Source organism: Protomyctophum bolini (assembly GCF_963924005.1).
Source record: "Protomyctophum bolini genome assembly, chromosome: 1".
Lineage (NCBI taxonomy): Eukaryota > Metazoa > Chordata > Actinopteri > Myctophiformes > Myctophidae > Protomyctophum > Protomyctophum bolini.
Window position 1 is genome coordinate 40,276,096 of NC_137862.1, and position 17,399 is coordinate 40,293,494.

General features: G+C 43.8%; 1 protein-coding gene across 1 annotated transcript; it reads left to right on the forward strand.

Annotated features, from left to right (window-relative positions):
• Nucleotides 1-2,676: 2,676 nt before the first annotated feature.
• On the forward strand, nucleotides 2,677-17,184 carry depdc7a (DEP domain containing 7, paralog a). Its single transcript, XM_080761172.1, has 9 exons — nucleotides 2,677-2,783; nucleotides 6,595-7,042; nucleotides 9,275-9,405; nucleotides 10,471-10,663; nucleotides 12,517-12,746; nucleotides 13,973-14,115; nucleotides 14,344-14,469; nucleotides 15,053-15,128; nucleotides 15,473-17,184. Exons 1-9 carry the CDS (start codon nucleotides 2,735-2,737, stop codon nucleotides 15,679-15,681), a joined length of 1,605 nt encoding a protein of 534 aa, XP_080617298.1. The 5' UTR covers nucleotides 2,677-2,734; the 3' UTR covers nucleotides 15,682-17,184.
• Nucleotides 17,185-17,399: the final 215 nt, after the last annotated feature.

A 17,399-nucleotide genomic window follows, 5' to 3' on the forward strand; every position in this document is an offset into this window, starting at 1 on the left:
ATACCTATTTAGGTCCTGTTGTAAATTGTGGACAGGTGGTCTTTTATGGTAGTTTTGAATGGTGATAGGGAGTCGCACCATTTGATGGCTGCTGGTGGAGGCTCGTTCCACATTTTGGTTGCAGAACAGTAGCATGCATTCATCCCCATGTGTGTGCCAAATTTGGCGGGTACGACTACGAGCTCAGTGAAGCGACCTCTAGTGTTGTTCCTGTGGGTGTCTCTCTCTCTCGTGAAGTAGTTTGACAGATACCTCGTCACTGTAGCAACTTAAAGTGCTGTAGTGTGTACACAGTACACTATACATTGGTTCCATTGATCCAAGCCAGAACACGACCGATGGATTCATCATCTAACTATAAATGCACCACGTCTCTGTGTGTCTGTCTACGTGTGTAGATATGTCTAATCCACATAACTCGAGAACCGTTGGCCCCACGACTTCAAATTTGCCACAAGCGTTCCACACCACCACAGTGGTGCAGTGCCCGGTGTCGAGTCTGTCGGATAGCCGTTTGTCCAGAACTAGCACAAAATCCTCTGCCCGGGATCCGGACAATATTGATCACACCTGATCACTGGCCTGTTCTGACATCACAGTGATGTTCTGACATCTGCATGGACTCCATATTTGGGCATGCCTGACAAAGGACAAAAACAATATTGCATGGATGCACCTGGGACGTACCCTCAGTGATGTATCCCAAGGTCATCTGGGTTTTGGGTCTCACAACATCATACCCCTTACTCAGGTGACCCAGCCGGGGTGATCAAATCCTGACTTTTACGTCCCAGTCCCACGATCAGTCCCATTAGGGAAAGACCAAGGCCACTCCCGAACTACTCTACAAGGACTGGGAGGTCTGGTGCGTGGAAAGACTAGGCTCTGTGGCACTAGCCTCGGTCCCAGGCTTACTCATCTGCGAAGAGAAAAGCCTGGTCACAATATGAAGCAGAGAGTGCATAGCCAGAAGTGTCGGTCCGGAACATCCATCAGATGTATTTCCTCCGGATCCGATATATTTTTTGACCAAACACTTGTTTCATTCACAGAGTGAATGAAACATTTGTAAAGCGTCAACGTCATTTCCTTGAGCGGTACTTCCGCCAAAATCCTGTACTTCCGCCACATTTCAGCAATGCACTCTACAGCGTATGTTGTGCCCAGCGTGATAGGCTGATATCCCACCCATCTGACTACTTAACACGGCCATGGTCAGATAGGTGGGCCTTAATGGCTACAATTTACAATTTAGGCATTTAGCAGACGCTCTTAATCCAGAGCAATTTACATTAAGCAAGAACAAAAAGCATTTATCATGTAACATGCGTGAGCTAAGAACGTAACATATCTATATAATGACTATACTATGCTATACATAATTATGTACTATGAAGTGCTATGACTACATACAATGCAATTTAGTGTGCTGTCTACATGACATGCTATAGGTCTGGCTAAACCTTTTGCAGATCAAGGACATTTTTTATGCTGGAATCAGCTCTCTCTCTTCTTTTCCTCATTCTCTCACTTTCTGTCTCTGCACACTGACAAAGCATCTTTATACCTTAATATATTTATAGGATGGATATAGTGATCAAACTGGTTTGTCATGAGTTTTGTCATGAGTGCCTTCTTCTTCAGCTGTTGCACCATGCTTTTGTTTCCAAACATGCAGACAATACCGTGAAAAGTCTTCCTTTCAACATCGTGAGCCAGTGACCAACATTGTGACGCCTGCACACATCTCGTGTTTACAGTGTCAACTTACTTTTCCACTTCAAAGATAGATACGAAGGAAGGCCATTCAGTTCGCAGCAGTTTGCCCCAGTTTGAGATTTGTATAGGCTTATGTTTCCTTACCTGAAAAACAGCTGTGGTCCATTTCCATTTACAATGGATGTACAGTAAGGAATGAAGATGTTTCTATTGGCTGCTTTGACACCTGAGCCTCTTATAATTTAAGAAGTGAAACGTGTCACACCTGACCTGTTTGAGAGACAGACAGCGATCATCTCTGACCTCTCCATTTTTGTCACAATTATTTTCTTTTCACAAAAAGTCTTGTCTTGTCTTCTATGAAATTATCTTACCTATACCTTACCTAGGGCTAGGCTATACTACTATAGGCTACAGTTTCCATTTGGCTGTGTGTGTGTGTGTGTGTGTGTGTGTGTGTGTGTGTGTGTGTGTGTGTGTGTGTGTGTGTGTGTGAGAGAACTAATGGATGTTAATGAACTGCAACAAAAAGTATCAGCACACATTTAATTCATTGTATTGTATTAATTAGTTTGTGTGTGTGTGTGTGTGTGTGTGTGTGTGTGTGTGTGTGTGTGTGTGTGTGTGCGCGTGTGTGCGTGTGTGTGTGTGTGTGTGTGTGTGTGTGAGAGAGAGAGAGAGAGAGAGAGAGAGAGAGAGAGAGAATGCGTGCACTGCCTTCCAGACCAGAACTCAGGAATGGACAGAAAGGGGAAAGACAGAAGGGAGGGGTGAAGGAAGGGGGTATCCTTTCTTTGACTAAAGGGCGCTTCATTATCATGTTAATGACCACGTCGTGAGGTGTTATTGGTGCAACTAGACATGGATGAATAATGTATTGAGGTGGGAGAAGGAGGGAACGGTTTCTGTTGCTATTGCGTGCGTCACGTTACAGTGGCCAGTGGGGAGTGACGGGACTTTGGGGACTAGAGCCGCGACGGCCAGAGAGCTGCATGGAAGCCGGGTTTTAGACACTATGAACTCTATGAGTGCACCGGGGAACGTTTTCATGCTCCGAAAACCAGGTAGGCAGAATAGCAGAATAGGCTATGTATGTTTGCACTTCTTCTTATTGCAATATTAACTGACTTGCTAGTTCTACATTTGAATTATCATCTTGTTTTTGCAGAATAATGATGTAGCCTGCTGAATGCATGTAACTATCTCACCCCTTTGAAGAAATGTGCTCATTTGGAAAGTTGTGACTGCACAAATTGTCAGTGCTGCTGTGTTTTTTTTTAAATACACAAAGATGTTTGAGTTAATTCAAACACACCGATAGCCAAGCAAACTTGCTTTCGTGTTAATTCTGTCGGTTAGCCTATAGGCTATTCTATCTCTAACTAGTCTGAGCCTGAGTGACACCTGATGCTGCCCTCGGGGGAATTGCATAGAAAATTGGAATAAAAATAAAAACTATTCACATGTTTTCTATATAAACGTATAATATCCCTGCACCACTTCTATAACATAGTAAGTAGCCTTGTAGTAGCATATAATAAGTGGTGATCACATCAATTGTGTGTTGAGCTTTAATAATCATCACAATAATTAGATGTGATGATGACAATAATGACATGCAGGCGCTGCTCCCTCTGCGATTATTTACCGTCACCACTGTGTGCAAACAGTGTTCTGCTGCCCTTGACCGAGATGAGTTCCCATCAGATATAATCAGTCAGCCTCATGGGAACATGTATGTGAGTCCCCAGGCTGCTGGTGCCTGGGAGACACAATGTAGAGGAGAGACTGGCGGCAGACAGCTATGCAAACTGGGGCTCACATCTCTTGTCGGTGGAAGCAACACGAGGTGACAGGAATTGATAGAAAGGTTCCCATGGCAGGGTTTAGGATCCATTCCAACCATTCCAACCCGTGCCATGGCGACTAGGCTATACTATATAGACTAGTGCCTCGTTTTCAGTTATTATGATTAATAAATCCAGCCAGGCATGCAGGGTCCCCCAGACATTTGAGACATGAGAAATCATTCTCCTAATGCATGATTGATTGATTTATCGATTGATTTTCCTAGACATTGGTTGTAGCCGGTCATGACAGGTTGTTATAACTCTGCAGAGTCCAACCAACCAGTTCTTGATATGCAAATGAGTACAGTCTCTTCTCCCAGAAGGAAATAGCCAGTTTGATGTAAATTATTCTAATCAAAGGGCATTTCCTCAAGATAAAATGTCCACTATATGTTGTCATGTGCAGCCTCTGAATAGAATGAGAGGGTAGCATCTGTTCTGGCGTATACTCTGCTGTCAGTGTGTGTGTGTGTGTGTGTGTGTGTGTGTGTGTGTGTGTGTGTGTTTCACAAAAGGGGTAACAGTCGTCGAGTGTGTGGTTGTTTGTTGTCATAGGCTACTTTGGGGATTGTGGCTGCCAGTGTTCTGAAGAGCTGATTTATGGCTCCTGTCCCTGTTGTGAGTCTCTCAACTCCTCCTCCTCGAACCTACTTTCAAATGGTTCCCACTTGAGGAGGCAGTATAAAAGCCACAATAGACACACACACACACACACACACACACAAACACACACACACACACACACACACACACACACACACACACACACACACACACACACACACACACACACACACACACGTTGGTGTCATTGACATGGCAGCGGTGGTGCAGCAGCAGTTCCTCCCCTTATTCCTTTTCCCCCGGCAGTTTAGGGGGAGTTTAGTAAGGCATTTTGCCTTACACTTACAGTGAAATCCATATACCTGCTTACGCCCATACAGTCGTTTGTGAGCTTGTGTCTCTTCTGACATACATGAAGTCATCGGTCGCTTCGTTTTACCTGAGTTTCACTGGTACAGTACCAGTAGTACAGTAACAGTGGTATAGGAGGACATAATAACACATGCAGTGGAACATGCCATCACAGCCTGTTCTTCTCCCACGCCAACCAACTCATCGGCATCAAGTATCATAAATCCTTAAGTCAAATCAGACCCAGATGGCGACATTAGATGTGTTGTGGTTTGGTGAACAAGACTGAATTATTGTGTCTGCACTGTGCATTTTGATATATTGTCATGAATTAACTGCAATGATGCTTTGTGTGTGCAATCTGGGAATATGCGAAACAAAGGGAAAACATTGAACCTCTTTTCAAAAGTCTGTCTCGAGACCGTCTGTGTGTGAGTGTGTATCTGTGGGTGTATGAGTGTGTGTGTGTGTGTGTGTGTGTGTGTGTGTGTGTGTGTGTGTGTGTGTGTGTGTGTGTGTGTGTGTGTGTGTGTACGACCACCCAGTTAAAGGTACGATGGTCTCACAAACATGTTGAGATGTCTCTCACGAGAGGATGCTTACAATATGATCATTGTGTGTACTGTGTTGCAAGCGTTGGACGGAGGCTGCGTTTTTTTGGATGATCTGTTTCCTTGTGCATGTGCAATCATGTGTGTCAAGATTGTGCTTAGTAACTGCTATGATAGTCACTAGACCATAGAGGAGGCACAACAAGTACAACTTAACACCAGTTTTCTGAAAAACCATAATTATGTTTCTATGTCAGTGGTGCTCAACCCTTTTCATGTCAAGGACCCCCAGAATCTGTATTTGGCCGCGGACCCCCATCTGAAAATATGTAGTTCCAGGGACCTCCCAGGAGCAAAGATTTGAGTTAAAATTGTTCACTCTGAAAGAATATATCAAAGATTTGCGCCACATTTTCAAGAATTTTCAAAAATAGCAGATCTACAAGCTCGTAGCGCGGTGCCGTGCTATGAGCTTGCAGATCTGTTATTTTTCAATAGCTAAAGTATAACACCAGTAAGACGCCTGAGGGCGAGAAGGGGGCGAGGTTGCGTGCACACATCCGCCTGGGTGACAGCAGACTGCTGGGCGAGCGCTGGTGCTTTGGAATGGGGGGTCAAATCAACATATCACGTGCTCCATCTCTGATGATGTCACGTGATGTCACATGCTCTCTCACCCCGACCAACCAACACATACTGACGGGAAATGCACGATTCCATAGTTAACATAGCTTTCGGTCGCAATAACGCCTAAAAACCAAAACCATGGTGAATCAACAGTATGTGCTATTTAAACAGTTTCTCAAGTTGAGGGATACCATTAATATGATTTTATAATATTTGTACTGTCTTTTTACTGATTGTGCTGTGTCAGTATATCCTTGGTCAATTATGTCTCTAACGTGCCGGATGTGAGCAGGATAGAAGAAGAGCTCTACAATATTAATCCTTGTGTAATGCGAGGAGGGCAAGGTCCAACAGCTGACTGCTTTCATTCATTGTCAAGTTTTCCACAATTATATAACAGAGAAGCCTCAAATAATGATTTCTGGTGACTTTAGATTAATTGTGCAGTGCAGCCCTTGTGTGTTAAAGATAACAATGTTTAGGTGGACACTATGTTTATACTGTACATTTACTGTTTTACTGCATAGGAGCACTATTGTATAACATTGTCATTGACCTTGAACTCAGTAAAACTTGAATTTAATTAGCAAACAAATGCTCTGATCAGTGATTATAAAACAAGTTGCCAGCGTGTATGCATGTGAGCTACAATTGCTCAATTACGAATTTGTATTTATAAAGTCACATACGGAAAACGGTATTCTGTGTATACTAAAACAACATGTTTCCATACATTACATACATTATTTTCAAATCATTTGATATTGCTAACTAAATTAAAGTTGTACAGAGGTTTCCTTAGATAATTCGTAGGCTCTATATTCTGTTGGATAGTTCAAGTATTTCCCACGATTTTATTCTCCTCTCACTCCCACCATGCGTTTTTTATGTATCCATCCCACCCGTCCTCCCCATCCCTCCATCCCTTTTAGACCAGGGACATCACATGGCCGGGAAGCCGTTCCGAGCCACCTTCATCTGGGGGAGCATCATCTCCAACCTCCAGTCCAGCGTGGAGGTCAAGCGGCGACGACACAACCTCAAGGTCTACCATGACTGCTTCCTGGGCTCGGAGGCCGTGGACGTGGTGCTGGCGCACGTCATCCAGAGCCGCTTCTGTGGCGACGAGGAGGTGCCCCGCTACAAGGCCGTGCGCCTCTGCCAGGCCCTGATGGACTCGCGGGTGATCGAGGCGGTGGGCACCAAGGTGTTTGGCAAGGAGAAGAGGCGCGTCGCCTTCGAGGACAGCAGCTTCAGTCTGTACAGGTTCCTGACGCCCGTGGCCAACCCCTGCCTGCTGACCAACGTCAACTCCACGTCCATCGAGAGTGGCGGCTACGACTCGAGGAACGACAATGACCAAAGTTCACCGTTTAAACGGTACAGACCTATAAGTAACTGTTTCAGATGCAAATTGTATTTATTCAGTTTTGGTCTCCTTCCTCCCGATAGCAGATTAAAGAGTTGACTCCAAATCCCACAGGGTTTTAGATTTGACTAAATGTCCAAATGAATGGCTCTCTGAAGTGTAGCGAACCCTGACTTGAATCATTAGATGCCACATTATTCAGTTACATCTCCAATTCAGTTCTCATAATTACAAAGCCACTTGATCATCCCGGATATAAATCCGCCCCCTTCATTAAGTATATGAACATTTTATGATATCTATGTGTCATCATAAAATGTGTTTCTTGTTGAAAGGTCAGGTGTTAAGAAGAGAAGTAAAGAAAGGCGGAGGCAGATAGATATAAAGACAAAGGAAAAGGCTCCAGTTCATTTTAATAGATCAAAACATTTAATATAATGAACCATCACTCCACATGATTCTTGATATTGGGAAGTGCAGCATCTTTAGAATTTATAGAGCAAGCAATACAAATAAAACCATTTGACCGCCAGAATGAATTAATCTATTCATTGCACATGGCCAAGGTTTTTCCTCTTTCAAACCTTATTTTGAAGAGCCAGATATCCGTAACCGGGTGTTACGATGACGTAATGCTGTGTGTGGTGTCTTGACCGGTGGTTGTTCTCTCGCTCGATGCAGAAAAAACCCGACCGCGAGTGCTATCACATGTCCTCAACGTCCCCTAAGGAGGACTGGTCCAGGCATCACATGTCCTCAACGTCCCCTAAGGAGGACTGGTCCAGGCTGTCCTCAACGTCCCCTAAGGAGGACTGGTCCAGGCGGTTCTATCACATGTCCTCAACGTCCCCTAAGGAGGACTGGTCCAGGCTGTCCTCAACGTCCCCTAAGGAGGACTGGTCCAGGCGGTTCTATCACATGTCCTCAACGTCCCCTAAGGAGGACTGGTCCAGGCGGTTCTATCACATGTCCTCAACGTCCCCTAAGGAGGACTGGTCCAGGCGGTTCTATCACATGTCCTCAACGTCCCCTAAGGAGGACTGGTCCAGGCGGTTCTATCACATGTCCTCAACGTCCCCTTAAGGAGGACTGGTCCAGGCATCACATGGCCTCAACGTCCCCTAAGGAGGACTGGTCCAGGCTGTCCTCAACGTCCCCTAAGGAGGACTGGTCCAGGCTGTCCTCAACGTCCCCTAAGGAGGACTGGTCCAGGCATCACATGGCCTCAACGTCCCCTAAGGAGGACTGGTCCAGGCATCACATGGCCTCAACGTCCCCTTAAGGAGGACTGGTTCAGGCATCACATGGCCTCAACGTCCCCTAAGGAGGACTGGTCCAGGCTGTCCTCAACGTCCCCTAAGGAGGACTGGTCCAGGCTGTCCTCAACGTCCCCTAAGGAGGACTGGTCCAGGCATCACATGGCCTCAACGTCCCCTAAGGAGGACTGGTCCAGGCATCACATGGCCTCAACGTCCCCTTAAGGAGGACTGGTCCAGGCATCACATGGCCTCAACGTCCCCTAAGGAGAACTGGTCCAGGCATCACATGGCCTCAACGTCCCCTTAAGGAGGACTGGTCCAGGCATCACATGGCCTCAACGTCCCCTAAGGAGGACTGGTCCAGGCATCACATGGCCTCAACGTCCCCTAAGGAGGACTGGTCCAGGCTGTCCTCAACGTCCCCTAAGGAGGACTGGTCCAGGCATCACATGGCCCCAACGTCCCCTAAGGAGGACTGGTACAGGCGGTGCTATCACATGTCCTCAACGTCCCCTGTTCTCACCCTTGTGATGTGAAGTGCTGAGAGTGACAGCTCATGAGTGTAACTGGCCTCCTGCCTACAATTCATGTCTGTTAAAATGAGACTCATGTGCTGTGACATGGAAATTATGGAACCTGAACAGAACTTCATTCATCGTGTATATAACTGAATTTGTCTGGTCAAAGCTGGAAGTTGGTGAGTTGTTGTTCTGTGAACCTTAATTACTTCAGCTTTGTTGATGCGACTTGAATATAGTTGAAAAGGCAAAGAGAGAAGGCTTCAGTACATTTCTCTATTCAATCCTACCAATGGGGCCCAGGCGGCTGGCGTAGCTGTCCGGGCACCGTGGCTGGTAATCCAGTTCAGTTAAAAAATAATTCTACCAATGAACAATTAGTTGTGCGAAGAAACATTAGCTCAGCTCAATATTAAATGTGTTCCAGTGATATGTTTACTGATTGCTGTCATTTGGGACTCTCCAGACAAGAGGACCTAAGCTACTCCACCCACTCACCCGTGAAATCAGACAAATCACTTGAGGATGTTCTTGGAAACCTCAACCTGAACTCGACCATCACCCCTCAGATGATCAACCTTGGCCTTTCACAAGAGCGTAAGTGTCGGAATAAACTGTGTTGCGATGTTCCTGCAGTCAATCACTGCAGTAAAGATCACATTATGTTATGTAGCATATTACTGTCAGTGGTTTTGATTGTTTTTGAATGATTGAATACTTTATTAATGCGGTTGTTAACAGTACAGGTAGTACAGCCAAAGACTATGCTAAAAGGTGGTTGGGTTTTTTGTGCGTGTGTGTGTACGTGCATGCGTGCTTGCGTACGTGCATGTGTGTGTGTGTACGTGCATGCACATGACTTGTGACAACGGCACAACAGCAGGAGAGCAGCCTGAGGGCATACTGTAACTGTACTTTGATTACATTTAAATGCTTCACACAAGGGTGTAGAGAAGATGATTGGTTGGCTTTTAAATGTGTGCTATTGAGTGGTCCAATCAGCTGACTGAACTTGCATTGTTCATTTCAGGTCAGGACAACTCACATAGGCTACGTTAGATGGATAATGTGTTTCTTTTATGGATTGCATGTATGTGCGTGAGCGCACATGCGTGCAATACATGCTTGTTCATCCATTCCAGTGTTCATTTTGACAGCAAATTTAGTTTAGTCATGGTCTTTGGAATAAAACTTAATTTAGTTTTAGTCACATTTTAGTTATCTGAAATGTTTTAGTGTCAGTCTAGTTTTAGTCGACTAAATATCATACAATTTTAGTCGACTAAATCTACAGTTGTTTTTTGTCGACAAAATTGCATTTTTGGCGGGACACGATGGCGTTGTAATGGCAGATTTTAAACTTGGTTGCATGCTGAAAAACACACAAGGCGTCGTGCTGTGACGTGTTGTGTGCTTAGTAGATCGGCTATTTTCAGACACCCGAGCGCAACCAAACATGAAATGATCTCTTGTGCACTAGTCCCTCGCTAACATTTTTGTCTAGTTCTTATTTGTTGCCAGAATTGTCAATACTTTTATTCATAGTTTTAGTCATCATGGCCTAGTTTTTATTTATTTTTTATTTAATTTTCGTCAGTGAATTTTCCGCCTTAGTTTTGGTCGACGAAATCAACAGCGATTGATTCCCTGTATTGTCCTCAGTGGTAGACGAGGTGTGGAAGCAGCAGGCCGTGTTCAGGTTGCTGCAGCTGATCGAGCTACCGCTGTTGGAGAGCTTGTTGGAGGGCAAGGAGAAGGCCAGGCCTCCTCAGCGTGACATGGACAGCGATCCAGCCCTGCTCTACAGGTCCAGCTACCTGGACAGAGAGGTTCTCAAGGCCTTCAGCGAAGCACAGTATGTATAATGGGATGCACATTGCACACGCAGATCCGACATACCAAAGGTCCGGCATGCAGAAACAACGGTCGGACATGTGGTCGAACATACGCTGCTCCCGTGCTTGCGGTTATGGTTAGGTATAGGCTAGGGTTTGACGTTCTAATGACAGTCGGACCAATAGTATGTCGGAACTCGGAACTAAAGCCTGTACCCTGTATAATATGCTTTTTATGCGATGCTTCTCATGAAACGAGCAGCTCAAATCTCTCAATCTTGCTTCACATCCATATAATAACTACATAACATGGCTATGAACTTAAGTAAAATGCCTTTATACAGTTCCATATCACGCTGAGGCTAAGAATATATATATATTTTTTTTAATCATAAATCATGTGGAATTGTGTCCTTAATGTTTTTCACGTTGCCATATGTGCTAAACATTTTACTAAAGCACTCACTCCAGTCTGTGCTATAATGTGATTATATCACAGCTAAGCTACCGTAAGTGGGATGTTGGCCCAATGCTTTGCATTGGGGGTTGAACAACGCTGGAATGGAATGATTCATTGTTCAACCTTTAAGGAATCTCTTCCCTTCATTCATCTGTCCAGTCTGTTCCCTCGCACCCACATGTCCACCAATGTCCTCCTAAGTGTTACATAACAGAGATGTGTTGTTTTTTTTCAGTTTTGTTTTGTTTTGCCGTGCGTGAGTGCGTGCGTGAGTGAGTGCGTGCGCAGAGACAGTGTGACGTGTGCTGTCTCTGTGTTTATTAGATAAGTATGGCCAGTTTATGTGTTTCTGAACCACTGTGGTTTTCTGAAGGTCAGGGACACAATTAACCCATTTTCTACCTCAATCAATGTTTATATCTATCTGACAGCGGCCTACTGTATGTTCGACATAGTATTACGTCATAGGTTAGATTATAGAATCAAACATTTTCACGTCAAAGACCCCAAAAACTTTATATACGGCCGTGGAGCCCCTTTTGAAAATATTTTGTTTCATGGACCCCCATTTGAGAACATGTATTATCAGGAAACCTCTTAACCTGCTAAAACAGCTAACTCCACCACCTCTCTACTTCTCATGCAAGTAATTGATATTATCTAAAGTCAACTTTGAAGAGGCAGTATTCCATTGTTTTTCTTCATTTCCTTAAAAATGCATATTTTTCATTTCCTGAAAAATGAACATTTTCCAACGGACAGCAACGATATGTAAACAATGTATACAGATGCCTTGTAAGGCTTGTATTATAAAATAGCAGAAATAGGCAAATAGCAAATCAACAACATAATAACAAAACTGGATTGAGACAGGAATAACTGCAGTTCCAGGCACACTTATTTTGTTTTTATTTTGTTTATGTTTCTTGGTTTGATGTCAGCATAGCAATGTCAACAATAACCTATATCAGTGGTTCCCAAACTTGTTCATGTCAAGGACCCCTAAATCGACATTTATTAGCCCGCGGACCCCCATTTGAAAATATATGCCAGCGACCCCCATAAGAAAATATTTTTATTACGGCTCTGTGATTCTCAACCAGTTTAATTTCAAGGACCCCCAGTTTGACATGCATTACTGTAGGTTACGGATCCCCATTTAATGGCATTTCTATCTCTAGGACTATTGTAAAAATCAATGTTAATTTAACTCTGAGAGTGCCATTTGTACACTCTGAGTTACAGACCCATAAGGATCCATTTGGTTACTAACTATCATTTAGGTGGGGATCCCTGGAACTCCCTCAAGGACCCCTGGGGGTGCCCGGGACCCCACGTGGGCCTATATCACTGAAAGTAAAATTAAATAGATATATACATAAAATAATAATAATGTATAATTTCCTTTGCCAGCTACAGGGCTGATGAGTGGATGTCAGCGGGGGTGGACTGTCTGGAGTTCCTGCCTGATGAGCTGGTGGTGGAGGTGAGCAGAGGCTTGGCTCGTTGTGCTGAAGATCAGGCCGAGTGTAAACGTCTGCTCTACGGGATCCTTTCTCGGCACTATGGACACACACATTATCACCCGCCGTTGCTTAGCAACCACATCTTTGACATCCACTCTGGCATCTCTGAACTCCTGGGTAAGAGTCAAAGCTGTCACATTCTGATGTTTTATCACTTTTAAATTAGTGAGTTTTCATGCCAACAGCACCTTCCTTTTCCTCTCGCTATAATGCTTCATAGCAGTATGAAATAACGTTTACATTTTTTACTGTGAAATAACAGACCTCCTTAATTCTGTCTTCTTTCTTTCCCGTCTTTCTTTCTGCTAAATTGTGTTTCCCTAACTGCCAGATTGATTTGTCGCTTAAATTAAAGTGGTGCTAATCCTTCTGTTCCCCTGCCAGAACCCTTCTTCTCAGAACCATTTCCAGTTACTATAGAATGAGGAATGGTCACATCAGACCATCCTGTGTACCGTTGTGTGAACAAGACGGGGGCTAATAATGGCGTGTCTTCATGTGGCCAGTCTGCGACCTCAGTTACCTATGCCGTCCATACTATGAAATCAGTATTATGACGTTGATCGTCTCCATATTGGGCTTTTAGCCTGTATTGACCGTCATTGACTTCCATTATAAGATTTAACTTGTAAAAAGTTAAATATTGCACATCATTTAAAACATATGGAAAAATAATGTGGGGAGTTACTTCCTTGGCCTACTGGCAGCGTGCGGTGGCTTGCAATATTAATTTGGGATCTTCTGGCCAAGTGCTTAAGCGCCCTTATTGGCCAAGCACTCCCACCGACGTGATTGGTTAGCCGTTTTGCTCGTCTACATATGACGTACATTTTCCCTTCAATGTCAATGGCGTCATATGTGGCGTAATTCTGACCTAATTTCTCCTTTCATTGTCAATGGCAAATATTGAGACGTGTGGGGACAAGATTTAGCCGAAATTTGACCTGAATTCCCCTTTCATTGTCAATGGCAAATCTTGAGACATGTCAGGACAAAAGCTGTATATAGGAGGGGCTAGCGCCCCTCAAAAAGCACACCTGTGTGAAGTGACGGGCGCTCTTATATCATCGTATATCATCATGACGTAAATTACACACTATGCCTATTTTCTCAGACACTATGACGTACAATTCTCCATTCATTGTCAAAGGGAATTTAATGTGTGTAGGACAAAAATATGCACTAAGCCGATTTGCTCAGAACCTTTGATGTAAAATTCTCCATTCATTGTCAATAGGAATTTAATGTTTATGTAGGACGGAAATCTACACTTATAGCTGAATATAGGAGGGACTAGGGCCCCTCAAACATACAATCATAGCTAGCGAGCATGTGTTAAATGTGAAACGGGAAGCAGGATCAGGCTCTGGAGGCTTTGCAGCTGAGCCTGAAGCTACAGAGCTCTAGCAGCAGGGAAGAGCTGCGCAGGCTCCTGAGATTCATGGCGGTTGCTGCCAAACCACTAGAGGTTAAACTGAACAAAGAGGTGAGCTGCTGTGTGTGTGTGTGTGTGTGTGTGTGTGTGTGTGTGTGTGTGTGTGTGTGTGTGTGTGTGTGTGTGTGTGTGTGTGTGTGTGTGTGTGTGTGTGTGTGTGTGTGTGTGTGTGCGCGTGCGCGCGCGCGCATGAGACACGTGTGTGTTTGGGCATACATGTGTGTGTACACGTGTATACGTGTTTGACATTTGCTAATCCCAGATGTGTCTCTCATGCAGGTTGAAAACAGGATGGCAGTAAAGAGGGCATTCTCCAGTGCCATCGTATACAGCAGGAGACTGGCCAAAGGGAAAGTGGACTTGATGGTTCTCTTCATGTTGGATAATCACTGTGATGTGTTCAAGGTGAGGGCCCCTTTAACTCATATCTTTGCTTCTGGGGGGTCCCTGGAACAACATATTTTCAGATTGGGATCGGCGGCCAATTACATGTCCTTGACATAAAATAGTTTGAGAACCACTGATAGGTATTTCAGAAAACTCATGATTTAGATTAGAAGACATTTGTAAAATCTGGTCTCAGGTCTCCATGGGCTGTTTATGCACCACTACAAGCTAACTACGTGAGAGATGACTCCTGTGGGAGGACACGTGCCCCCTGGGTTGATAAAACGCTATTTACCCATGCTGTTTATAAGCATGCTTACGTACTACAATATGTGTGTGTCTGCTGCCACAGTTAAATGTAGGTCGAGAGAATATGGCATCTTCTCTCTGCGCTAGCCAGGCAACCCTATCTCTGATAGATACACTATCTGATTCCAACTCCAGCAATGATTGCAGTTAGTAAACAGAGTTCCATTTGTGATGTGAAATGGATGCACACTGTTTAGTGGCGTCACCATGGGTTTTGGGGACACACTTGTGGTGTTGGTGGAATCAAAATAGATGTAAACTACATCTTTACACGTTGCCTTTCTTTTGCCAGATTCCTGCGTCATTGCACAAGTTAGTCAGCAGCAAACTAAGGAATATTGTGGGAAAAGATCCTCATATCGCAACAGGTTTGTAGATTTTCTTCTTTTTAGAGCAAAATTAAACATTGGTGGAGATTTAGGTTGTGTAAGTTACCTTGCCATGATGTAACACCAAATATTGTAAATAGTAGCTCTGTTGATTATAAATTGATAATTCAAAATATTCTCCACCTTGACTTACTAAACTGTTCTCAAAGTCACTCTTGTAGCATCCAAACGAATGCAAACTAGAAAAGTGTGATCCTCTGAGCACAGATTTAACTTACATGTATGTTCATTTGACTCTGTGAACATTTGTGTTTAATCTTTTGTAAGGACATGCATCTTCTAGACATTACCCTCACTTCTTTCTTCCTATACTTCTCACTCAGGCACGACATACTGCAAAAGAGTAAGCGGTCAAACCTACGAGGAAAATGCACAGAAAACTACCAAAGAAGAACTTTGGTCTTTACTCCGGACAATTCACGAGAACCCTCATTTCTCCTCCAAGGAGAAAAGCCGGCTGCTTGGACAGTTCTATAAAGGCCACCCAGAGATTTATACACAATATTTTGGGAGTAAAATTGTCTTGTGTTGACCTTTAAGTAAATCGATATTTATATGTTGAATAATAATATGTTGAATATAAAATGTATTATAGTGTAAAAAGAAAAGCTGAACAAAGATATTATGTAAATGGTGTAAAGATTTATAAATATTTATGGTGTAGAGGGATTACATGGTTTGAATGTGAGGTTTGAATGGTTTGAATGTGAAAGTCTGCATAAATGTGAATTTGGAGAAATGTGTCATGACCTGGAATATTGAAGGACATACGTACGTGTCCCATCATGACTCATTATGTGGACATGCAGTGGACTATTGTCAATTGGAGACTGAGATTGGAAGAATCAAATGAACAGAAAGTGTTCTGGTGGTGTCACAGAGCAATGCTTCTTGACAATAGCCTGTGTCCACTCCACACTACAGCCAGCATGCAGAAGGTCAGAAGTTCTGCATATCCTGTTTCAATGAATGTATTCTTTGTGGTTGTGTAACAGGGTTTGTGGTTTGCGTTGGGAATATAAAACATCAGGATTGGCTGACGGCCCCTTTCTGGATCCATGTGGTTTCTTCTTTAGACATAATATGATGCATAGGGCAACAACAACAAACAACATCTGGAGACAAGAACAACAGAAAATTTATTTTGTTTGTTTTTTGCTAATTTCTTTAGCCCACAATTTTGTATCCCATTTTTTCACCCAGTGTCAATTATCTAATGTAATCCTGGGATCTACACTCCCTTTGTCAACCTGGGGAGAGCAACGGACTGACCTCATGCTTCCTTTTATGCATGAGGAGTCCAAGCTGCTTCTTTTCACCTGACAGGGGGGAGTTTCCCTAGTTGGGCGTAGCATGTGGAAGGAACACGTTATTCCAGTTCCTTTCCCCTCCATCAGGCGCCCTGGTTGACCAGGGGGAGGCAGTTTAGAGACCAGGATTACTGCATGTTTTTTGTGAGGGTACCTACCCTAGGGGACACGGGGAGAACATGTAAACTCCACACAGACAGGCCCTTTCGCCAACTCCGCCTCGGGTGTGGGCACTGATGATGCAGAGGACAGAAAATGCCCACAGCATCCCCAGCGGGAATCGAACCCAGGACCTTCTACCTATGAGGCGACAGCCTTAAAAACATTTTAAAGTAAAAATTTGTGCTGTCATAAAGAGCACAAATAGTCTCGGTCTATGCATGTTTGTACCTACTATCCCAACACAGCTGTATAGATAGACAGGAGGACTTTTATTGATCCCACAGGAAATTCAATTACCAAGAGGCAGCAAGAGTTACAGAGTTATGGCCTGGATTGCTGGCCTAGCGGTCCAGGCACCTAGGCTCTAATGTTGCTTGATTTGATAGCCCGTTGTGGGTTTAATTCCCATTCCCGAAAACCGTTGTCTCTCTCTCTCTCCTTCTTTCCTGTCCATCTTCATTCACTTAAAAACTATCAGAATAGCAGAAAAGCAAGGGGGGAAAAAGGTACAGAGTTACAGATAGAGAGTAATACATATACTGTTTGATACAGCAACACAAAGGGAAGAAATACAAACAACAATACAAAAGCATAATCAATATAACAGTATATAGTAATAGGCTATACACCTATACAACTAACCTGCACTGCGCATAATAATAATAAAACAAACCACAAGGTCACGCAGTGTCATCACAGTATCTCGCCCCTAAGCAGAAGCGGGCACAATATATCTCAAAATAGTAGCCTTCACTGCAGAACAACAACCCACAGTCAC